Consider the following 24,955-nt stretch of genomic DNA (forward strand, 5'->3'; position numbering starts at 1 on the left):
GGTGTCTCACTCCATTTTAGTGTTCCAATTTTAATCCCTTTGTGCCAAAATATCCCCTCCCAGCCTCTCTCTGCTTAGACTATCAGCTCCTTGGTTCCAGGACGTTTGCTCTACGTGTGTTCATGTAGTGCCCATCCAATGGGGCCCTAACCTCAGTCAGGACATCTAGGAGCTGCAGTATCATCAATAACAATGGATGGAGAGCAACTCACTGCAGAGGGATGGGCAGGTAGAAACATGCACTGCATGAGGATGGATGGATGCAGAGAGGACATTGCCTGATTTTCCATGCATGAATGGATGGCTATGGTAGAATCAAAGAGACAGGTACTGCAGAGGGTAGGATGGATGGATGGATCCTGTGGAAGGATGAATTGATGTAGACAATCCATAAGGAAAGGAGGATGGCTAGAGAGAGAGAGCGAAAGAAAGAAGGGTGCTCTTTTGTGGGAGGAAGCGTGGGTGGGTAGATAAGACACATGGACACTCTCTGCCAGAAGACACACCCTTCATCACAAGTTCTAGCATGGTGCATTTTATTTGGGCATATTCCACACACAGCCACGCTCCGTACACCAGAGCTACCACAGCTTTACACACAGGCTCAGAGGAATCCCAGACCCCACGAGGTTCCGTGGCCATCGCAGATACACCGTGAGGAGCCCGCGGGGCTCTGCTCCTCAGTAGCAAGTGACGTCAGTGTCGGACAAGATCACAGAGACATTGACGGCGGTGGGTTTACCGGAGGCTTTGTCCACGCTCCGGTGGATGAAGGTCATGGGCAGACCCTCGTGCCCCACCACGCAGGCATAGGTGTCCCCGCGCTCCCATTCGGACGCCAGGACATTGAGCTTGCTGTAGATGAAGTAGCGCTCCTCCTTCCCAGCCTCCCGCACGGGGCCAATGTTGGTGTAGGCTTCCTGGGGCACGGGCCGGTCCTGCTGGGTCCATGTCACCAAGATGTCTCTGGGCCGGAAGCCGGAGGCCAGGCAGGTGATGGTGGCTGATTCCCGGAGAGCCAGTTCCTCAGGGTGAGGAGGGGAGATGTAGACAGAAGGGGCCCGGAGGGAGACCACTGCCATGAGAAACAGCGAGAGGTTAATGCTAAGTGTTGGGACCCAGGAGTCCTGGCTACCATCCCCCACCCTCATCCCCCTGCAATATCCCACTAGACCCCCCACGCCCCTCCCAGACCCATAGACAGAATCCAGGAGTTCGGGCCACACTAACCCACTAGATCCAAATCCCTTCCATGAAAAGGGGCTAGAACCCAGGAGTCCCAGCCTCCAGTCTCCCTGTTCTAACTCACTACATCTCACTCCCCTCCCAGAGACAGAAAAAGAACCCAGGAGTCCTGACTCTCCGTCTCCTTCCGTCTCATCAATTTGCACATTTCGACCCACCCACAAATTTGTAACTCCCAGTCCCAAAACCTGAAACCGGATCAAAGCTGGCGCCCCCTAGAGACAGAAGTTCCCGCGTCCCATTCCCCACACCCTGTGCCAGCCATTCCCCCCAGCCTGCAGCTCGATTGGAGCTGGCACCCTCTACAGGGGAAAGGCTGAGTTCTTACTGTGACTCTTGCGGATGGTCTTGACAATGGCAGACGGGAAGTCTTGGTGCTTCACGGTGCAGGTGAACTCCTCCCCTGCCTGCCACTCCTCCACGCACACCCGCAGGATGCTGGTTGCACTGTAGGTGCCATCTTCCTGCAGCACCGGATCCCTGGAGACCACGGCCAATGAGCCCCCGCTACCCCGGTTCCAGGAGACCTCCAGGCTGCCGGGGGTCTCCATGCCGCTCACCAAACAACTGATGGTGGCGTTCTGTGCTATGTAGAGGTCCGCCAGGGAAGGGGGAAGGAGAGACACCTCCAGAGGGTGTCGATTACAGTTGCTGACACCTGGTGGGGGCAGGAGGAGGTGTTGAGGGCTGGGCTGAGAAAATATTTCAACAGGCACCAGGTGGTAACTGAGTGCCGCCGCTCTCTCAGGGCTCCAAAGCCCAGGGGCTGTTTGGGAAAGGGGCTGAGCATCATTGGACTTGTAAATAGGGCACTGGGTTCCCTGGTGGGAGGGGCGGGACTCTCATCTTATGGAGCAGCAGGAACAATGGCTGAGATTTTTCCAGCCAATCGAGGGATTGCGATTCCTGGGTCCCATTATGGTTATTTGGGTCTCTGGATCCCAGGAGCAAATCTGAAGGTCTCCGGTTTTGTTGGGAGAAAGCCCCATTGTGGAAAAAATGCCCAGGGACAAAACCTGCCGTGGTTGCTAAACTCACGGCCCTCCCAGACACAAATTCATGAGCTCGATGACCCACCTGAGCTCAGCGTGGTTATCCCCATTTCCCATAGATGGCAGCTGGTACACAGAGGACAAATGACCTGCCTATGGTAATGCCTGGCACCCAGGCCCTCCTGCTCTAACCACTAGACCCCACATGGTACTCACAGCTCAGGATGGATCTTGTGTTCCCCAACCCCTACTCCCTGCACAGGCAGAAGGGCCCTTTATATTTCACTCCCATGGTCTGCCAAGGTCCCTGAGGGCATGAGTCCCCCAACTCCCACTGCAAGCCGATGGGGGAGGGGAGAGCTTGAATCCCTTTAGAAATCTCAGCCGGGGAGCCCAGACTGATTGGATCCCTGGCACCCAGGGACAATGGCCTCTATTGGATGTTCTCTGAAGGATATGCATGGTCTGGCTCATGAAACAAGTTTGTAAAGTGGATCCTGCTGGAGCTGGGAGTCCAGATTCACATGGATGCCCAAGCCCCACGGTGGGGCAATGGAGCTGAGGGGTTTCTCTCCTTTGTTTGTATGAATTTGTTGGCTCCTGAATCAGATACGGAATCTGTCCCACCCCAGCTCATCTTTTCCTGAAGAACAGATTTTAATTGAATGCCTGTCATGGCTGCAGATCCATGAAGACATTCCTCATGTGCCAACAACAAATTTGAGGAATAAGAAGGGACCATAAGGACAAAATTGTGAATCTATAACCATGGGAATCCATGTCCAAGTGTGAAGCAACAACTCCCAGGGGGATCCATGGTTAAGAAGTAAAGAAAATTTTGAGCGAACTGCCTCCCTGCCATGAAAGACCTCCGTGAACTTTCTGTAATAGCAAGAGTGTCCATCCCAACGTCTTGGCCAAAGCACAGCCCAATGAGATTACATTCTGCACCCTCCCTTACATTCCCTTTTCCAATTAGGACAGTTTTCCTGCACTTCCTTTCGTGGTGATGGGGTCTGTGAAGCTGTGGAATAATCTCTTCCAGGGGTTGGGTGGGATCCCAAATACTTGGGGCATTTCAGATTGGATAATGCCTTGGGAATACAGGGAACTCTCTCAAACTGGAGTGGAGGGGGCGTTCCCCACCCAGCTCAGGTTGCAATAAATCATGCAGTTCTTCGTTTCACCAAAGACAGCATCATAATGGAGATAGAAATCCTTCATAGCTTCCTCCACCAGGGCTCACATGGAGTCATGCAGTTGTTCATGCCATTGGCTGGATGGGATAAGAAAGCGTGTGGACACCCCAAATTAATACCTGCCTCTAAGAATCCACTTACCAAGAGATAACTTTTCCACAACACTCTTGGGCTTTTCCATGGCCGGGTGATGCACCACGCAGGTGTAATTTCCGTCTCCTTGACTTTGCTCAACCTTCAGGATGCTGTAGGCAGAGAAAGTGCCACTTCCTGACACAGGCCCATTGTTGTAACTTGACTTGAGTTCCGGGGAGTTGTTCTTCAACCATGAGATGCTGATCTCTTCTGGGTAAAAGCCACTAGCTTCGCAGATGAGAGTCAAGAAGACTCTGTTCCCGGAGATGTCTTCGTGGTAGGCGCGGGAGACGGTGACTGAGGGCTCCTTCTTCCTGATGCCTAAATGAAAAGGAAGAGGGGCAAGAGAAGAATAAGACTTGTTTGCATGTCTAAGTTAAGGACTTAGCTCCAGCAGCTATCACTGTGTGAAGGGCCCAGGGAGGGCAGTTGTTCAGGGTATGTGTGAAGCTAGACCAGGCAAAACAAAAACCCAACCACTGAGCATCATCTCCCTTGAAACTCAAAGAGCCTGGACCTTCACCCAAGAACTCAAATGAACTCCCAAGCCTTCCCCGCAGAGTGCACAGTGACCTCCCAGATCCTCAACCTTAAACGGAAACAACTTAACATCATCATCTTCATCTTCGTCTTCATCACCATCATCATATTCATCTTCTTCACCTCTCTTGTCTTCATAACCACTTCCTTCCTCTTTATCTTCATCTTCTTCAGAGCAAAACCTTCATTAGTCTCCTCTTCATTATCTCCTTCAGCATTCTGACATTCTTTCTCCTTTTCTCCTTCAGCATCTTCATTTCCTTCTTCATGGTCATCGACATCATCGTCATCTCCTTCGAGATCATCATCACGATCGTTATCCTCAGCTTGGTTGTACAGTGACGCAGATGGACATGGTTCTTTCAGCTAGTCCTGCGTCGCTAACCTGAACCCTCACCCCAAACACTGAACCACACGATCTCCTCTTCTCCCCACGTCTCCACCATGCATCATCATCACATGGGGTCACTGTAACGGTGCAGGACTCGCCCCTGCGGCGCCTCCTGCGGGTCACCTCGGGAATTAGCTCTCCAGCCTCCGGAGCGCCCTCTCAAGGCCAGTGTCCCGCTGCGGCTTGGCCCCCGTGTCGCTCCCTGGACTCCGGTGCCCGTTTATCTGGGGTGCTGCCCCCAGCAGTAACCCCCCAGTATCAGGGTTTACCCTCCCCGGGGAACCCCCACCCCCATCCGCACCTCGCCTCAGTCGTAGGCTACTGCCAGTCACCAAGTAGCCCCCATGCCCTGGGGCAGGCTGCAGTGTCAGCCGCTCATCGCTGGCAAGGAGGGTTTGGGCCTGCTGCCTTCCTCTGCCCTTGGGCTGCCCCCTGCAGCCCCAGTACCTATTCGGCCTTATACTAGGCCGCAGCCTGCGGGGTTCCAGGCCAGGGCTCCCCAGCTCCTCTGGCCTTCCCCCAGCCCTGCTCTGCCTCAGGTTCGCTCCCCAGCAGCCAGGCCCCTCCCTCGCAAAGGCCAGAGAGAGAGTCTGACTGGGCTCCTGGCTCGCAGCCTCTTCTAGGGACCAGCTGGGCCTGACTGGGGCATGGCCCCACCTCTTCCTGCCTTCCCCAGCCAGCCCAGGCTTTGCTCCACAGCCTCAGCCCTCTCCCAGGGCTGCTTCAACCCTTCCCGGGCTGGAGCGGGGACCACCCCGCTACAGTCACCCACCCATTGCTCACTCCGATGGAGCCTCTTCCCTCCTTCAAATGCTCCCAGCAAAATTCAACACAGTTGAGATTTTCAAAGGCTGGCTAAGGGATTTGGACACCTTGGGTATTTCAGTGGGGTTTGGGCACCTAACTCCACTGGACACTCTGAGAGAGTCTCACCGGAAATAGCCCGGAAAGGCCAGATGGCGGGTGACAAGCACCGGCCGGATTTCCAGAGGTAAGAAGCACAGACGCACGTCAGATCAGAGTCCCTGACAGGCCACATCCCCGTTTCCCAGGGAGCCCAGGGAGTGAAATTCTTGGAGGAGCTGGAATTTAATGATCAGGCAGGGAATCCTGGGAGAACTGTGCAAGTGGAAATTAGTGAGAGATTGAGAATGAGAGCTTCACAGGGGAACTACTAATTCGACCTGCAACACGCCCCTGTGCTGAGGGCCTAGGCGCCGCTAAAGTCCTACTTGGGGGCTTAACTGGGACATAAAGGCTGCCTAGGACGTGTGCGGGGTGAGTTTCACCCTCTAATCCCAATTCACAGTGACTGGCGGTTGCCTTTCCCTTGGAGATGCCAGGGCTCCTCACCTGTATTGCTCATGGTTATCTCCTGGGTTAGTTCTCCAGAACAGGGTGTGGTCACTTTGCAGGTAAATTTGGTGCCTTGTCCCCATTGTGCCAGCGACACAGGGTGAGAACTGACCAGGCTGGTGGTCCCGTTGCTGTTCTTCTTGGGGGGTTCTGTCTTCGCCGCAGAGCTGACCTGCCCATCCACTTTCCACGCCATCCTGCTGGCTGCTAAGTCATAGCCCAGAACTAGACAGGTAACATGACCAGAATTTTTGATGACGTCTTCATAGGAGGGTTTGGTTAAGTAGATGGTTGGGTCAAGTGAGCTTCTGAGGCAGGCTGAGAAATGCAAAGAGACGTCATTGACCAGTTCAAATAATGTGGAAAGGCAGAACAGGACGATTGAAATCTAATCTATCCCGCCACCTCCATCAGAACACTCCTAGTGTCCCTCCCATCCAGCCAGCCATGGTATCTCTTTCTCTTCCCATCCACATACAGCACCAGTTTCTCTATGGCACTCCTATGTCTCCCGTCACACTGGTGTCTAGGTGCAGTCCCACCTACCCTTCGGCAGGGCTGGTTTCTCAGTAACTCTCCACCCCACCTCCCCGCCATGCACGGGCCCAGCCCCTCACCCAAGCACTTGCTGGTGTTGTGCATGGAGAGCTCTGCTCCCACTGCTGGGTGGGTCACTTGACAGGTGTAGACGTCCCCCTGCTCCCAGCTCTGCTTGGTGACGTTCCTGCGGCTCTGCCCCATGTAGAAGCCGTCTGTGCCTATGGCAGAGGAAAAGGCCGGGGTGGGGGGGCTGCTCTCCTTTCCATTCACCAGCCATTTCACGTCGGCGTTGCCGGGTTTGAAGCTCAGGAGGAGGCAAACCAGCTCCAGCTGGCTCTCTGTGGAGCTCTCCTCGCAGGTGGGGACCAGGAGGTGAACCTGGGGTGGCGTTGTCGAATCACACCCTGAGAGCAGAGAGAGGGGAAAACACAGTCCAGTGTCACTCTCTGTAGATCCCCAGTCCCCTTCCAGAGAGAGGGCTAACGCTACAGTCCTCCCAGCACCAGCAACCCCCACCTTGTTGTGGTACGTTTACACTGAGTACTTTAATCAGCCGCCAGGGCTGAGATTTTTCACAGCCATGTAAGGGATTAAAACAAATGGGAACAGGGCCCTTAAATCATCTAGACAAATATTAAATTCCTCCAGGCCTCTTCCTGCACGTGCTGCATGGAGTGTGTTCTCCCTGGTAAACAGCGGGGACAAAGCTGGAGCTTGAGCTGTGTTTGTTTATTTGAACTAGTTTCCCTCAATTAATGTCCCCTATTTAAGGGGCACCGTGGTGCTGCACAGCCTGACATGGGATCAGAAGAAAACCTGGGAGAGGACTGACTGTGTCTGACTACGGATAAAGGGTCAAATCCTCAGCTGATGTAAGTTGGCTCAGTGCCACTGACTGCAGCGGAGATCAGTCGATTTACACCCGTTGAAGTTCTGACCCCAGAATGCCTAGGTTTGTGGCTCTGGGCTTGTATCCATTTCAAACGATGCCCCAGAACAGCGGGAGTGCAAGGAACACTCCCAGCTCCATGACAAAGGTGGAACCAGTGCTAGCTCCTAAGGGGGTCTCTCCCCTTTAAGGCCAGTGCTTGCTGGGAATTGTAGTCCCATGGGGCTGCTTGCTGCTGGCTATAGCAGGGAAAGCTTCTGGCTCAGTGCTGAGGAAAGCGCCTGACGGGGAATCTCCAGATGTGGACAGGCAGGGGGCCTAGGAAACATGCAGGAAAGGTGACCTAGTGGAAAGGGGGGGTGCTCCCCATGCAGCCGGCTGAACGCTGGGGGGGCCTGGTGGCCGGGACCCTGGGCGCTGAGCTGCACTGGTTTTGCTTTGAGGCTTTGGACTGACGCGGCGAATGGGCTTTGTTCTACCTCCCCAGTGGGAGGTGGTTGGGTGGGTTTGGGTGAGGGTGAGGGTGAAAGGCAGTGAGCCGAAGATTTCCCCTGTACAGAGGGGCCAGCATGAGGCTTAGGTGCCATTTCAGCCCGGCTGTGGGTCTAAGATTTCCCAAGGTGCCTAAGAGATTTGCATGCCAAGTCCCATGGGAACCGGGTGCCTAAATCCTTTAGGCAGGGCTGAAAAATCCCCCCCCCCCAGTGGAATGTAGGTCTCTGCCCAGGGCGCCTTTCACCCTAAGGTTTCCCTCGGTCAGGGGTCCATGGAGGGGGCGCTGGGGGCAGGAGATCTGCAGTGACAAAGCACCAGGGCTCAGTGTGTTTCAACACTGGGCCCAACTTTCCCCAGACTTTCAGGGGGAGGTTTTTCCAAAGGCACCTACGAGATGTGGATTAAGATTCACTGGCTCCCAGACCCTCTAGGCGCTTTGAAAAGCTCAGCCTGGGTGTCCCGCCCTCCCCTGCCGCGTGTCTTACACTCCTGAGGGAACTTCTTCGACGGGGTCTGTGGTGTCCCTTGATATGTCACATCGCACTGGTAGGTGTCGCCCTGCCGGGACCCGGCAGGGATGATCAGCAGGCTGCTCCGGGTGAGGAGCCCGTCGCCCATCGTCACCTCTGGGAAAGTTGTGACCCCCTGGGTCACTTTGCCCGAATTCCACTTGATGTCCACTGGTGCTGGTAAATAGCCAGTTACGAGGCAGGCCAAGCTCGTGTCCAGGGGATCATTGCCAGTCTTGGTGCAGCAGGGAACCAGGGGGAAGACGGAGGGGGGTGAGGATTTTACTGGAAAAATAAAGAGAATATAAGAGAAACCATCAAAATGGGGTAAATCTGAAAACCACGTCACTGATCAACCACCATCCATCTATCCACCTCCTTCTATGGCCCAATGGCTGCATGGCCCAGTGCTCAATTCACTGGAAAAGGAGTCAGGACTCAGGTTCTGTTCCCAGCTGCTGTGGGACCTTGGGCCTGTCACAGACCTTCTCTCCACCTTTAACTTCCCATTGTGCAGTGGTGTCCTAGCGATGGGCGAAAAACACGAGAAATGGGATTCTGGTCTCGGCCGTTCCAGTGTAAACCTGGAGCAGCTCCGGTGGAATAGCTCTGGTTTGTGCGAGTGATGCTGAGAGGAGACTCTGGTCCTTTGCAAGGCTGAAATATTCCCCAGGCACCTCACAACCTGAGTCCAGCCCATCTCAGCTCTCCGGTGTGCAGTGAGCATCATCACCCCCATTGCACAGATGGGGAAAGTGAGGCATGGAGCGATGACGTGGCCTCCCCAAGGTGGCAGAGGGAGTCTGTGGGAGATCCTGGAGTTGAAGCCAGTTCCCTGAGTCCCTTCCTCTGTTTGATCACAAGACCATGAGTCATGGATGGATGAGATAACCCAACTCGCGCCCTTTCTCCTCCAGTCCCTGCCCTTCTGTGCAAACAGAGCTTTCAAACCATACTTGTGTGCAACTATGTACAGGACATCTCTCTGTCCCATACACACCCACTATCCATCTGGGCTGGGCAGGAGTCAGGACTCCTGGGTTCTATCCCCAGTTCCAGGAAAGCCATAAAGTCTCCTTCTTCACCTTCCTGCATGGCAGGTTCTCAAACAGACGCCCCGGGAGGCCTCAATCTCCTCTGAGCTCTGCGGCCCTCATGACCAATCTCTGGGGAAAACTGACCAACAAACAACACGGGCTGAAAGGGGAAGTTTACACAAGTGAAAGTCACACCAAGGTTATTTTTTCATCCCGGTTTTAGCCCCCTGCCCTCACCCACCTGTCCAATTTTCACACCTTCCCACCAGCTGTAACAGTGAAAGCTCCCCAGTGGGCGTCATCTCTCATTCTCAATCTATAATTATCCGGACTTCCATCGGGGTGTGGGGGAGGAGAGGGGATCTCTGACAGGCAAAGATACCTCAGAAGAGCTCCGCCACAGACACAGAGCAGAGCTGGACTCCCGGACAGAAGCCCCCGGTCTCCAGTGCCGGGCCACGACCCAACATGGCCAGTGATTTGGTGAGTCCATCCCAGGAAAGTGGCTGCTATTGGCTTGTCACAGGGGTGCAGAGGGTGTTTTAACCCCATCAGAGATAACTGGGGTGAAGCGTGTGCTAGAGAGGGGAGCAAGACGCCTGGGTTCCCTCCCCAGCTCTGGAAGGGGAGTGGGGTCTAGTCGTTAGAGCGGGAGGCTGGGAGCAGGACTCCTGGGTTCCCTCCCCAGCTCTGGGATGGGAGTGGATCTAGCCATTAGAGTGGGGGGCTGGGAGCCAGGACTCCTGGGTTCTTTCCCAGGCTCTGGAAGGGGAGTAGGTTAGAGCAGGGGTCCTGGGAGCCAGGAGTGTTGTGCTCTGTTCTGACCTATGAAGGCCAGTGGGGTACGTCCCCTGTGTGGACCCAGTCCCAGGGCAGGGTGCAGCTCATGGTTCCCCTGCACAGGCTGGATATGCTGCCCAGGCCAGGACAGGTAACAGGCCAGGCTGTGCACCCCCCAGGCAGAGACCGGGGGACAGAGGTGCTTATCCCGCACTCCGGCTATTAGCTGGGATAACAGCTTTGAAAGAACTGTAGGGAGCGAGCCCAGGGCGGGGCTAGCAGGGGCTGCAGGTGGGGAGTGAGGGGCACTGGCAGAGCGGGGGGCAGAGCTGGGCTAGCAGGGGTGGGGGGCGGGAGTGAGGGGCACCGGCAGGGCTGGGCGCAGGAGCTGCGGGTGGGGACTGAGGATGCTCAGATAGCAAGTGTGAAAAATTGGGACAGAGGGTGGGGGTAATATAAAAAAAAGCCCCCAAAATCAGGACTGTCCATATAAAATCGGGACATCTGAGCTGGGGGGACCCCAGGGCTGGGCTAGCAGGAGGCTGCGGGTCGGGAGTGAGGGGCACCAGTAGAGGTGTCGGGGGAGCCCAGGGCTGGGCTAGCAGGGGCTGTGGGTCAGGAGTGAGGGGAACCAGCAGGGCTGGGTGGGGTGCAGGGCTGGGCTAGCAGGGGCTGCAGGTGGGGATTGAGGGGCACCAGCAGAGCTGGGTGGGGTGCAGGGCTGAGCTAGCAGGGGCTGCAGGTGGGGATTGAGGGGCACCAGCAGAGCTGCGTGGGGTGCAGGGCTGGGCTAGCAGGGGCTGTGGGCAGGGGCGGCTCCAGGCACCAGCACGCCAAGCGCGTGCCTGGGGCGGCAAGCCACGGGGGGTGCTCTGCCGGTCGCCGTAAGGGCGGCAGGCAGCCTGTCTTCGGCGGCAGCCTGCAGAGGGTCCTCTGGTCCCGCAGCTTCGGTGGACCTCCTGCAGGCTGCCACCGAAGCCATGGGACCGGGGACCTCCCGCAGGCAAGCCGCCAAAGGCAGCCTGCCTGCAGTGCTTGGGGCGGCAAAATACCTACAGCTGCCCCTGGCTGCGGGTTGGGAGTGAGGGGCACGGGCAGGGCTGGGGTGGGGGCAGGGCTGGGCTAACAGGGGGCTGCGGGTCAGGAGTGAGGGACACCAGAAGGGTTGGGGGCAGAATAGGGCTGGGCTAGCAGGGGCTGCAGGTTGGTAATGTGGGGGCACCAGCAGAGCTGTGGGGGGCAGAGCTGGGCTTGCAGGGGGCTGCAGGTCAGTAATAGGGGGCACCGGCAGGGTGGGGGGACAGGGCGGGGCTAGCAGGAGGCTGGAGCTCAGGGTTGAGGGCCATTAGCAGACGTGGGGTGCTCAGGGTTTGGGGGGCTGCAATTAGAGGTTGGGGGAGCAGCTGAATTGTTTCTAAGGGGGTTTAATTGTCTCCAGCCAAAAACTTTCTAAACTGAGGCACAAATTTCCCCTTTGGCGTGTCCCTGGTCAGAGGGAACCCCCTGACCTCAGCGAGTGCAGGAACACGTCTCCCTGAGCCGGCCCTGCCTCCCTCCAGCAGCTCTGCGCTCATGCTCCATGCTGAGAGCCGGGCGGGGGGATTCCCAGCACAGCTAGATGTGAGCTCGGCTGCCTGGGGCTGGACGTAACTGGCAGCTCAGAGGCGACAGCTCAGGGCTCAGCTTCCCAACTTGGCCTTTGAGTTGAGCTGGCTCCGTTTCTGCGGCGCACTCAGCTGGAGACGCGTTGGGCTTCCTTTCCGGGGGAACGAGCTCTGACGTCTCCGGCTAAAGCCCACTGGAGATGCAGACCCCGGTAAGTGCTCCCCAAGGCGCCTCAGCTCTGGGCACCTACAAAGTGAGGCAGCTGGACTTCTTGGGAGATTTCTCCTGCAGAGTTTGGGAAAGTGTCCAGAAAATCTTCATCCCAATTGGTTAGAATCCGAGTGGTTTCCTGAGTGGGAACCTGGCTAGGAAGGTCGTGAGCTAGGGGTGGTGATAACCAGTCGACTGCTGAGTTTGGGGGAGGGAAGGTTTTTTACCCGAACCCCAGAACTATGACCCTAAACCAAACCTTGAACCCAACTACTTAGACCCCCAACTCTGTCCTAGCTCCCTAACCATGACCCTAACCCCAGCATCCTAACCCCCGACAGATGCACCCATTCCTTAACCCCAGCACCCTAATCCTCCCCCTTTCCCTAAAGTCCTAGCCTCATCCTTAACCCCGGCTCTCTAACCCCTCCTCCCTAACTCTGACCCCCAACTCTGACCCCCTCTTCAAACCCAACCCCTAACCCCTAACCCTAATGTCCCAACCTTCTCCCCCAAACCCTGACTTTAGATTGCTCAGGCTGCAATGGTGCTGGGATCAGTAGAGTCCTCATTGTTATTTCTCTGTAAAGCTCCTTGTGTGATGGGTCCTGGTTCTAAACTGGGTTTTCTAGACCACTGTGATACAAGTACTAGCAACCAATTATACCCCTAACCATAACCCCAGCTCTAACCCGAACCTCCCCACCTTGACCCTCTGAGCACTAGGGTTTCTGTGTCTCCAGGTGGGTATCAAGCATCCCAGCATTAGAATAATGAATTTGTAATGGAAAACTGGCCCCGTGGGGATAGGACCCAAGAGTCTCGCTATCTCCCTCTGGGAAATGGCAGCAGAACCGGTTGGTATCTGATGGTTGAATGGCTGCAAAATTGGCTAGAAATCCAATCACAACACGTCAAATATTGAACTTGAGGGTGGAAGGGTATTTGACCCAAACCATTAAACCATTGCCCTTAATTCCATCTCTGCAACCTATAGCCCTTAACCCCAGCACCTAACCCTAACCGCGAACCCTTCATCCTCCTCCCCATGTATAATTATAACCCAAACTCTAACCCAAAGGGCCCATATGTCCCAGGTTCAATTAGACAGTCCCAGTCCCTCCTACCGGTGTCTCAAGTGAGTTCTCAGGACTCTAACGACCTGTGTTTGAGATACAGAATTGCTAACTGGCCACTAGGGGCTGAGGATGTTAGCAATGAACCTAGGAGCCTAATGAGAATATAACATTTAATATTCGTACCCAAGCTACAATTGCAAGAATGACTTCTGCACGTCTTCAGCTGGAGACCTGAAAACCCAAACGTTAGTGGTACGACACGTCTTCAAAGAGCACAGAAGTGTCCCCCATATTTCAGTTACTTGGTCAAAATCTTGGGTTGTTTTCTACCTGCAGATGCTGTGATTTCTCCAAGGGGAATTTCTCTGCCACTTCAGCATTTCATCACCTAATTCCTGGTTTCTCTACCTGGCTGTGCCACTGACCTGCTGTGACCAGGTCCCTTCCTCGCTCTCTGCCTCAGTTTCCCCTCTGACCCTTCCTTTATCTTGTGTATTTGGTCTGTAAGTTCTGTGGGGTAGGGACTGTCTGTCATTGTGTCTCTCTGCAGCACCCGGTGTAATGGGGCCCCCGATCACACACTGGGTCTGTTTGGCACCAAGTGAACTGGGGGCCCTGATCCTGGTCGGTCTGTGACACAACCTGGAAGATGGGGGGCAGCCTATCTCAGGCCCCCACTTACACAAAGACATTAGTAAGACCTTGCAACTGTCAACAGTCTCACCCCAAACTGTGCTGTGTGAATGGAGCAGAGTGGGGCTCGCTAGGGGACGCTCTCCCCCGGCATTGAGTGCTGCCCCAGTGCCCCGCTAGGGCCTGTGCTGCACGGAGCGGGGCAGGGCTCAGTGGGGCTGTGTCTCATGGCCTCACTCTCTCTTCCTTTGCAGTTAGTGCCACAGCCCCGTCTGTCTTCCCCCTGACCTCCTGCACTGGCAAAGTCACCACCTCCCCGGTCACCTTCGGCTGCCTGGCCAAAGGCTACTTCCCCGAGCCGGTCACCGTGACATGGAGCCCGAACGTCGGCTCCTCGGGCGTGAGGACCTATCCCTCCATGCTGCAACCTTCCAGCGGCCTCTACTCACTCAGCAGCCAGGTCACCGTCCCGGCCAGCAGCTGGGAGTCTAACACCTATCGATGCACCGTACAGCACCAGCCCACCAGCTCCAGCATCTCCAAGGAAATCCCAAGTAGGGATGGCGCGGCACGGCGTGGGGGGGAAGGGAGGGGCTGGGGGTCTCGCAAGTCCCTGCTCTGGTGACTGCTGCAGGGAGAGAGGCTGGGAGCCTGCTAGTGCTGTGAGCTGATGGAGTCGCTGGGGTGGGTGGGTGGATGGAGAGAGACACCACAGAGAGATGGGAGTGAATGGGGACAGGTAGATAGTGTTGGGTGTGGAGGCACCGAAGGGTGGAGGAATGAAAAGAGAGACCGCGCCAAGAGAAGCGATGGGTGCTGCAATGCAGAGAAAGGGGCAGAGGGCTCAGTAGGGGGCGCTGTGCTGCAGGGAGCGGGGGGGCTCAGCAGGGGGCGCTGGGCTGCAGGGAGCGGGGAGGGCTCAGCAGGGGGCGCTGTGCTGCAGGGAGCGGGGGGCTCAGCAGGGGGCGCTGTGCTGCAGCAAGCGGGGGGCTCAGTAGGGGGCACCAGGCTGCAGGGAGTGGGGGGCTCAGCAGGGGGCGCTGTGCTGCAGGGAGCGGGGAGGGCTCAGCAGGGGGCGCTGTGCTGCAGGGAGCGGGGGGGCTCAGGAGGGGGCGCTGGGCTGCAGGGCGCGGGGCGGGCTCAGCAGGGGGCGCTGGGCTGCAGGGAGCGGAGGGGCTCAGCAGGGGGCGCTGTGCTGCAGGGAGCGGGGAGGGCTCAGTAGGGGGCGCTGTGCTGCAGGGAGCGGGGGGGGCTCAGCAGGGGGCACCAGGCTGCAGGGAGTGGGGGGCTCAGCAGGGGGCTCTGTGCTGCAGGGAGCGGGGAGGGCTCAGCAGGGGGCGCTGTGCTGCAGGGAGCGGGGGGGGCTCAGTAGGGGGCGCCAGGCTGCAGGGAGCAGGGAGGGCTCAGCAGGGGGCACCATGCTGCAGGGATCGGGGGGCGGCTCAGGAGGGGTCTGTACAACAACTAACCCGTCCCTCTTCTCCCAGAGCCCACCCCCATTGAACCCCATGCCCCCGAGGTGCACGTCCTCCACTCCTCCTGCACCACCAAGCCAGGTGCCATCCAGCTGCTCTGCTTCATCTCCGGCTTCTACCCTGAGCCTTTGAAGGTGGAATGGCTGGTGGACGGCGAGTCCGGGTTAATTCATGGGGACACCGCCCCTGCCAAGAAGGACGCCGACGGCCGCACCTTCCACACCCGCAGCAATGCCAGTGTCTCCCAGGACGTGTGGCTGGAGGGCAAGACGTACACCTGCCAGGTGTACCACGAGGGCACTGCCACCACAAAGCAGGACCACGCCCGCAAGTGCAGAGGTGACGCTGAGTGGGCTCAGGCTTCCTAGGAAGGGGAGGGGGACACCGGGCTGGGCTCAAGGGGGGAGAGGAGTTGGGAGGAGACTGAGATGGGCTTGGGCTTGGGCAGGGCAGACCAGGCCTAGCGACTGACCTGGGCTCTCACATCCCCAGAAGAAACAACGTCTCCCAGCGACATCCAAGTCTTCCTGGTGCCCCCGTCTCCCGCCGCCCTGTACGTGGCCCAGAGCCCCATGCTCACCTGCCTGGTGGTCAACCTGCCTAGCGACTCCGGCCTCCAGGTGGTCTGGTCCCGGGAGAAGCCGGGGTCCATTGTCCCTGAACCCCTGACCCTCACTGAGCAGTTCAACAGCACCTTCACCGCCTCCAGCTCCATGCCCATCTTCACCCGCGACTGGGAGGCCGGAGAGACCTTCACCTGCAAAGTGGAGCACTCAGAGCTGCCCTCGCCCCTCATCAAATCGATCTCCAAGAAGCCAGGTAGGAGGAGAGCAGGGTCCCTAAGGGGAGAGACTCCCCTATCCCAGTCCCCAGCGGGGAGGGATGCTCCATAAGGGGAAGCCCCAACCCCCAACAACCTGGGATCCCGGCCCTGGGTCCCTTTGCGTCCCCATGTGAGATGGAGACCATCCTATCCGCCATCCTGTGCTCCAGGACTTCCAGCTCCCAGTCCCCAGCCCCTCCGTCCCGGAGGAGAGAAGGGATCTTCCTACCCCCCCCACACACACACACACCCCATCCTTCTCCCCATGTGGCCCCAGCTGAGTGATGTGCATGGCTCATATGTGTCCTCCGTCCCCACCCACCGTAGGCAGGCGCTCTGCCCCTGGCATCTACCTCCTGCGCCCTCACAACGAGGAGCTGAGCAGCTCTGAAGACTCCGTCAGCCTCACCTGCCTGGTGCGGGGCTTCTTCCCCGAGGACATCTCGGTGCAGTGGATGAAGAACCACAAACCCGATGACAGCTTGGAATACAGCACCACCCAGACCATCAAGGACGGAGCCGGCGACTCAAACTTCTTCCTCTACAGCAAGCTGACAGCCAGTAAGGCCAACTGGAACAGTGGGGACGTCTACACCTGCATGGTCATCCACGAAGCCCTCTCATTGAAGTTCACCCAACGCAGCGTTAGCAAAGACTCCGGTAAATGAAGAAGGCTCCTCCCAGCCCCACTGCTAGCACTGTCCAGTACAGCTTCCTGTAAATAATCTCTGTGCCCTCAGTGACAACAAGCGAATAAATGGAACTAGTCTGAGCTCATCCCCGGTCTCCTTCTTGTGGTGTGACTGGGTGAAATCTGCGGGTCGCCCAAGGTGGGCAAGGTCCCAGGTTGCAGGCTGGGTGAAACTGAGATGCTATAAGGCTGGGGACGCCAATTCCCAGATTCTGTATGGGTGGATACATATATACCATGCATGGATGGGGAGATACATAGATAGATGCCAAGGAAGGAAGGATGGGAAGATACGTGGGTACATACACACCACAAAAGCAGTGATGGAGAGGGGGGTAAATGGACAGTTACACACATAAATATGTCCAAGCCCAGCTCTGTTGGAAGGCCAGGTGTTCAGAGAGATGGTTAGATGGATACATACATACTTCAGAGGGAAGGACTCATAGACCAACAGATATCACAGAGAGAGAGATTATTATTTGGATTAAAGTAGCACCTCCACCCCCAGCTCAGATAGGGCCCTGTTGGGCTGGGTGTGGCACAGACACCGTGGGAGACAGTCCCTGTGTCAAAGGGCTCACACCTAGATAGAGAAAGAGGAAGAAGAAACAGAGACACCAAGAGGTGAAGGGACCTACCCAAGGTCACGTCCGTTACCAGGCTAGAAACAGAACCCAGGTGTTCTGAGAGTCCCACCCAGTCCCACTAGACTGCGCTGCGCTGAGGGAAGGATGGTTGGATGGTTCGCAGGTGCGGTGCCAATGGATAAGTGAATGGGGATGGATAAATAAATCTGTAGTGAAGGTTGGAGGGGTACCCATTCTGAAGGATGAAGGGATGGATACATGGATGGCCACAGATGGACTGCGATAGATGGATGGCTAGAGGTGGGGATGGGTGGGGACAGATGGATGTATGAATGAATGGATGGGCAGGTGCATATGGTAATGGATCAGTACCGATGGGATGGATGGTGATAGGAAAATGAGAATGGATGGGGATGGACCGACAGATGGATGGATGGGCTGGTACAGATGATCAGTGATAGATAGATGAGGATGAATGAATGAGTGAATATGGCAATGGATGAATGGACGACTGAGTGTGTTAATGGGGACAGATGGTGATGGATGTTTGGGGATGGATAATATATAAAGGGATGATAGATAAGTGGATGGGGTTGCATGTATGGATTGAAGATATGGGTGAGGATGAATGGATGGCTGGTTAGGGATGACAATGGATGGATGGATGGATGGATGGATGAGTATAGATCTATGTGGATGGATGGAAGGTATGGAGGACGGTTAGAGATAAGGCTGGATGGAGCGTGGGATGGCTGGGTGGATCGGTAGAGCGGTGGATGGCCAAGCCATTCCTGGCATCTCATTGAGGCGGGATCCTCTCTAGGCTATAACCCATGCATACCCACGGGGGCACCGTATCAATATCAGCATTTACCCTACACCCCCTTCCACCCCAGAGAGGAGCAGATTCCCCATTGGGATTTTCCAGACAGAGTCAGTGGGGAGAAGGTAATTAAAATACCTGACCCACACACACTCCTCTGCTGACTAGAAGGCTAAGGGGTCTCCTTCCACTCCTTACCTGCAGCGGCAGCTGTGGAGGGGGAGATAGGACAACATACAGCAAACACCCCACACCAGGGATCAGCTCCTGGGCTCAGTCCCCACAAAGCAGCAGCAGTAGTAGGGCTGTTATCTGGAGCACACACTAAGCAGGGACTCACCTAAAGTCTCACTAGCTCTGGTGACATGGGGGGCTCCAGCAGTGGGGTGGGACAGATGATGCAGATGCCCCATCTCCTACTCAGCCCCTCACTCACACACCTTCCCCTCCCCCATGTGTGTATCAGCCCCAAAGCTGGATGGGCGAGTGCAGGAATCAAACCCACCAGTGCGAGCACAGAGCTCACACCTGGCATGAAAGGGGGGTAGCCTGCAGCGGCAGTGTTAGGGCTGTTATCCTGGGGCAGCGCAGGGGCACACAGAGTAAGAGAGTGGGGGGCTGGCTGAGAGAGAGCTCAGTCCAGGGCAGATGGACACACCTGTAACATGGCATGACCCAGGGACCCTCCCACCTGGGCTGTCGTGTTTGTACCCACAGAGAGACACACAACACAGAGAGAGACAAACATGCACCCACACAGATCCATGCACCTGTTCTCCAGACATCCCTAGGGCAGGGGGCTCAGTAGGGGGCGCCATGCTCAGGGAGCAGCATCTGTCATGTCAGAGAGACCTGAGATCCCATCCTTAAAATACTTGTGGCTCTGTTCATAAAAGTGACAGTGTTCAAAATCCTCATCTCCCTCAGCCAAGGCAACTACAGGCTGCACCTGGGCAAGAGAGCCCGGGATAAACAGGCCCAGAGGTGGCTGCGTTCCATCTGAAGTGACTCCTGGGGGGTTTGTTACATTGGGAGCAGGGTCATAGAGGCACACGTGTGAAATCCATCCATCCTGGTCTTTAGGGAGCTCCCCCACCATGGCAGCATCCCGGCACCTCGCACGCCTCAGAGGGATCCTGAGCCACCTTTCACAGGCAGAGAAACTAAGGCACAGAGAAATTCAACAGGCAGACAAGCTTCAGTGCCAGGGTGTAGGGCCATGGCCACAAGGGATGAGTGAGATGAGAGCTGGGAGGCTCCGCATCCTTCATTTCATCACAGCAGGCAGGGGTGGGTGGATGGATGGAGGGGTGCATCTAGGGATGGATGCAGGGATGGATGGATGGAGGTGTCTAGAGATGGACAGTGGAGGCATGGACAGATGGATGGTTTGTGGGGATGGATGGATGGATGGATGGAGGGATGTGTCTAGGGATGGACTGATGGATGGATGGGGGGTTTGCAGTCATGGATAGATTGCTGGATGTAGGGGTGTTTCTAGGAAAAGTTGTTTACTTATTCCCATAATATAAGAACTAGGTGCCACCAAATGAAATTAATGGGCAGCAGGTTTAAAACAAATAAAAGGAAGTTCTTCGCACAGCGCATAATCAACCTGTTGAACTCCTTGCCTGAGGAGGCTGTGAAGGCTAGGACTACAACAGAGTTTAAAAGAGAACTGGATAAATTCATGGAGATTAAGTCCATTAATGACTATTAGCCAGGATGGGTAAAGAATGGTGTCACTAGCCTCTGTATGTCAGAGGGCGGAGATGGACTGCAGGAGAGAGATCACTTGATCATTACCTGTTAGGTTCACTCCCTCTGGGACACCTGACATTGGTCACTGTCGGCAAACAGGATACTGGGCTGGCTGGACCTTTGATCTGTCCCAGTATGGCCATTCTTATGTTCTTAAGGATGATGGTTGGTGGTCAGGGATCGATGGATGGAGGTGTTTAGGGATGGATGGATGGATGGATGGATCAATGGGTGGTTTGTGGTAATGGATGGACAGAGGTATCTAGAGATGGAGGGTGGAGGCATGGATGGATGGATGGATGGATGGTTTGTGGGGATGGATGGAGGGATGTGTCTAGGGATGATGGTTCATGGTCATGGATTGATGGATGGATGTACCTAAAGATGGATGGCTGGAGGGGTGCATCTAGGGATGGTTGGATGGATGGAGGTGTCTAAGGATGGACTGATGGATTGATGGGTGGTTTGTGGTCATGGATGGAGTGCAGTGGAGAGGCATAGATGGATGGATGGACATGTCTGGGGATGGATTGATGGATTAATAGATGGTCTGTGGTCATGGATGAATGGAGAGGTGAGTGAGGCTGGATGGATGGATGTATTTAGAGATGGAGGGAGGGAGGGATTGATGGTGGTGTCTAGGGATGGATTGATGAATGGATCAATGGGTGGTTTGTGGTCATGGATTGATGGAGGTATCTAGACATGGATGGGTGCATGCATGGATAGATGGATAGAGATGTCTAGGGATGGATTGATGGATGGATGGGTGGACAGAAGTATCTAGAGATGGATGGTGCAGGCATTGATGAATCAATGGAGGTTCTAGGAATTGATGGATGGATGGTTTGTGGTCATTGATGAATGGAGGGGTGAATGGGGATGGGCAGATGGATGGATGCATCTAGAGATGGATGAATGGAAGGAGGGATGTGTCTAGGGATGGAATGATGGATCGTTTGTTGTCACAGATGGATGGATGTATCCAGAGATAGATGAGTGAAGGGATGGAAGGATGGGTAGAGAAGGCGGGTTGGTGTTGATCGCACAATCCGAGCTCTCTCTGTCTCAGTGGCTGAGTCGGAGCTGATGTCTCTTTCTCTCTGCTCAACAGAGGTGATCGTGTCAGGTGAGTTTTGCAGTGAGGATGGAGACGAGGACTTAGACGGTCTCTGGGCCACCATCTCGGTCTTCATCACCCTTTTCCTCTTGAGCGTGTGCTACAGCGCCACCGTGACCCTGTTCAAGGTGAGAGAGAGAACGAACGTAGGAACGAAGGAATTAATGAGTTTAACACAGTAGAGGGCAGCGTGGAGGGGAAAGGAAGAAGAGAAGAATGAAGGAGAAAGGAGAATGGGTGAATAAGACAGAGACTGAATGAATGAGACACAGACAGAAAAGCAGGAAGGAATGACAGACAGACAGAGCAGCTCCCCCCAGCGCTGACCCCTCTCACTCCTGCTCTCTCTGCCCCCCCCTGCACCCCCGCAGGTGAAGTGGCTTTTCTCCACCGTGGTGCAGCTGAAGCGCACGAGGGGGCCTGAGTACAAGAACGTGATCCAGCGCGTGGTGTAGGAGCTGCTGCCCTCATCCGCCCGGAGACAAGGGGCCAGGACTCCCGGCTCCATTGGCGACACCGCCCTGAGTCCCACAGCTGCCCCGCACCAGCGCTGTGCCCCGGGAGAGCCCCTGAGGGGAGCAAGGAGCTCACCCCACATGGCCTAATCAGCCCTCAGCCACTGGGGACGCTGCCCTGCTCGGAGCTGGGCTAAGGCTGGACCACTCGTATCATGCAGGGAACCAGTGCCCCTATCGAGGAAACAATCCCTCTCCCCCTTCCCACCGTCCTGAGCCCAACAGTCCCTGCTCTGGGCTGGATCAGAGCCAGCGCCCCCTAGAGGGAAAGGCCACATGTCCCATTCCCCCACCCTGGGGCTAGATTGGAGCTGGTGCCCCCTAGTGGGTAAGGGCCCTGTGCCCCATTCCCTGTCCCCCTGAGCCAGCCAGCCCCCCACTGGGGCCGGATCACAAATGGCTTTGTCTCTGTTGCTCTGAATGTTGCGCATTTAGCTCCCGGCTGTTTTTTGTGACTTTTGTGGTTTGCACTGAGTGACCGTAAATAAATAAATATTCAATGCGGGCTCCTTGTTGTTCATAGCCTCCATCCCTGACTTTCAGGGGCCCCTGAGACCCTCCACTGTGTCTGTAGGAGGCGCCTCTGGGCATGGGGAATAGACTGAGTGGTGCCTGTTGAACTGACCCCGATGGGAGGTGGGGGGCCTAGCTACAAACCCATAGAGCACGGCCTTTGTCCCTCAGCTTCTTCAGGCTGGGACAGAGGATCAGCAAGGAGAGATCTCCAGGGCAGGGAAAAGTTACCACTGATAAGAAAGAAAGAAAGAAAGAAAGAAAGAAAGAAAGAAAGAAAGAAAGAAAGAAAGAAAGAAAGAAAACATATGGAGGGAGAGAGATTGATTGATCGGTTACTAGAACAACTTATTAAACAATCATTTTGTAAACACCCAGAGGATAAGAGGGTGATAAGGAACAGCCAGCAGGAATTTGTCAAGAACAAAGCACCCTAATCTGGTAGGGTTAGTGGCCTGGTGGATGGGGGGAAGCAGTAGATGTGATATACCTTGATGAGAGTAAGGCTTTGACACAGTTCCACACGACACTGTTGTAAGGAAACCAGGACAATGTGGTCTAGATGAATTCCCTGTAAGGTGGGTGCACCACTGGCTGAAAGGGCATCCCCAAAGAGTCGCTCTCAATGGTTTTCTGTCAAACTGGGAGGGCGTATCTAGTAGGGGTCCCACAGGGGTCAGTCCTGGGTCAGGTATTATTCCATATTTTGTTTAGTGACTTGGATGACGGAGCAGAGACCGTGCTCATAAAATCTGTAGATGTCACCAAGCTAGCAAGGGTGGGAAGCTCTTTGGAGAACAGGATTCGAATTCGAAAGGACTGCACTTAGGAAGGAAAAATTCAAGGTACAGCTACAAAATGGGGACAGACCACCTAGATCAGGGATGGGCAAACGATGGCCCACGGGCCACATTGGGCCTGTGGGACCGTCCTGCCTGGCCCCAAGCTCCTGGCCCGGGAGGCTCGCCCCTGGCCCCTCCCTTGCTGTCCCCCTCCCCCACAGCCTCAGCTCGCTCGCTCTGTCGCCGGCGCAAGGCTCTGGGCGGGGGACTGTGAGCTCCTGGGGCAGCGCAGCTGCAGAGCCTGGCCTGACCCGGTCACTGTGCTGCGCGGTGGTGGCAGCGGTGGCAGCGGTGGCAGCGGCGGCAGCATGGCCTGGTGCTCCAGGCAGCGTGATAAGGGGGAAGGGGGCAGAGGGGTTGGATACAAGGCAGGGGAGTTCGAGGTGGTGGTCATGGGGCGGGGCTGTGGATAGGGGTCAGGGCAGTTGGGGGGAGAACAGGGGGTTAAATGGGGGCAGGGGTCCCGGGGGCAGTCAGGAAGGAGGGGTTGGATGGGGTGGCAGGGGCCGTTAGGGGCAGGGGGTCCGGGGCCAGTCAGGGGACAAGGAGAAGGGGTGGTTGGATGGGGCTGGGGTCCATGGGGGACCATCAGGAATGAGAGGAGGGGTTGGATGGGGTGATGGGGGTCCAGGGCCAGTCAGGGGACAGGGAGGGGGTGGATGGGGCAGGGGCCCCAGAGGGGCCATCAGGGAATGGGGGGGTTGGATGGGGCAGGAGTCCCGGAGGGGGGGCAGATAGGAGGTGGGCACTGGGCCATGACTCCCTCCGCTAACCAGCCCTCCATACAATTTACGAAACCCGATGCGGCCCTCAGGCCAAAACGTTTGCCTGCCCCTGAGCTAGACGGTAGCACTACTGCAAAGGCACTGAGGGGTTGAGTGAATCAGAGACCGGAAATGAGTCAACAATGTGATGCACTTGCAAAAAAAGGCTAAGATCACTGGGGTGGGGAGGGAACAAGAGGGTCGGATGTAAGACACAGGAGGGAAGTGTCCCGCTCTACTTGGCACTGTGACTGAGTGCCACGTGGAGTCCCGTGTCCAATTCTGAGCACCCGACTTTAGGAAAGAGGGGGACAAACTGGAGAGATTCCAGAGGAGAGCAACAAAAACGATCAAAGGGTTAGAAAATTTGACCTAGGAGGCAAGGTTAAAAAAACGGGGCATGTTCAGTCTTGAGAAAAAAAGACAGAGTGGGAGCTGATAATCAAATCTGTGAAGAGCTGTTCTAAAGAGGACAGGGATCCATTGTTCTCCATGGCCATTGATGGTAGGACAAGAAGTAACGGGCCTCATCTGCAGCAGGGACAGTTAGGTTGGTGATTAGAAAATACTTTGGCACCTTAAAGAGTAACAGATTTATTTGGACACAAGCTTTCGTGGGCAAAAAGCCCACTTCTTCAGATGCATGGAGTGAACGTTACAGATGCCGGCATTGTTAAACCGACACACGAAGAGAAGGGAGTTACCTCACAAGTGAAGAACCACTGTTGACAGGGCCAATTCAGTCAGGGTGGCTGTGGTCCACTCCCAATAATTGATGAGGCGGTGTCAATACCAAGAGAGGGAAAGTTGTTTTGTAGTGAGCCAGCCACTCCCAGTCCCTATTCAAGCCCAAATTAATGGTGTTAAATTTGCAAATGAATTGTAGCTCTGCAGTTTCTCTTTGAAGTCTGTTTTTGAAGTGTTTTTGTAGCAGGATGGCTACTTTCCAATCTGTTATCAAATGTCCAGGGAGATTGAAGTGTTCTCCTACTGGCTTTGTATGTTACCATTCCTGACGTCAGATTTGTGTCCATTCATTCTTTTGCATAGAGACTGTCCAGTTTGGCCAATGTACATGTCAGAGGGGCATTGCTGGCACATGATGGCATCTGTCACATTAGTAGATGTGATATAGGCCATAAATATGCCATAGTAGATATATCTACTAATGTGATCTATGCCATCATGTGCCAGCAATGCCCCTCTGCCATGTACATTGGCCAAACCGGACAGTCTATGTAAAAGAATTTGGGCCTGATTGAATTGGCCCTGTCAACACTGGCTCTCCACTTGTGAGGTAACTCCCTTCTCTTCGTGTGTCAGTATAATAATGCCGGCATCTGGAACTTTCACTCCATGCATCTGAAGGAGTGAGTTTTTCCCCCGAAAGCTTATGCCCAAAT

General features: G+C 55.6%; 3 gene segments (V, D, J or C); 2 read left to right on the forward strand and 1 right to left on the reverse strand.

Annotated features, from left to right (window-relative positions):
* Positions 1-538: 538 nt before the first annotated feature.
* LOC120380863 lies at positions 539-9,630 on the reverse strand. The segment is given in 7 exon segments: positions 539-1,075; positions 1,574-1,903; positions 3,578-3,892; positions 5,856-6,176; positions 6,476-6,802; positions 8,268-8,576; positions 9,570-9,630. Coding segments are annotated over 7 exon segments (2,058 nt in total).
* Positions 9,631-14,053: 4,423 nt separating this feature from the next.
* On the forward strand, positions 14,054-16,601 carry LOC120380864. The segment is given in 4 exon segments: positions 14,054-14,189; positions 15,123-15,449; positions 15,603-15,929; positions 16,261-16,601. Coding segments are annotated over 4 exon segments (1,131 nt in total).
* Positions 16,602-20,495: 3,894 nt separating this feature from the next.
* On the forward strand, positions 20,496-21,879 carry LOC120380481. The segment is given in 2 exon segments: positions 20,496-21,046; positions 21,290-21,879. Coding segments are annotated over 2 exon segments (243 nt in total).
* The last annotated feature ends 3,076 nt before the right edge of the window (positions 21,880-24,955 follow it).

This window comes from Mauremys reevesii, linkage group 13 (genome assembly GCF_016161935.1).
Source record: "Mauremys reevesii isolate NIE-2019 linkage group 13, ASM1616193v1, whole genome shotgun sequence".
NCBI classification, from domain to species: domain Eukaryota; kingdom Metazoa; phylum Chordata; order Testudines; family Geoemydidae; genus Mauremys; species Mauremys reevesii.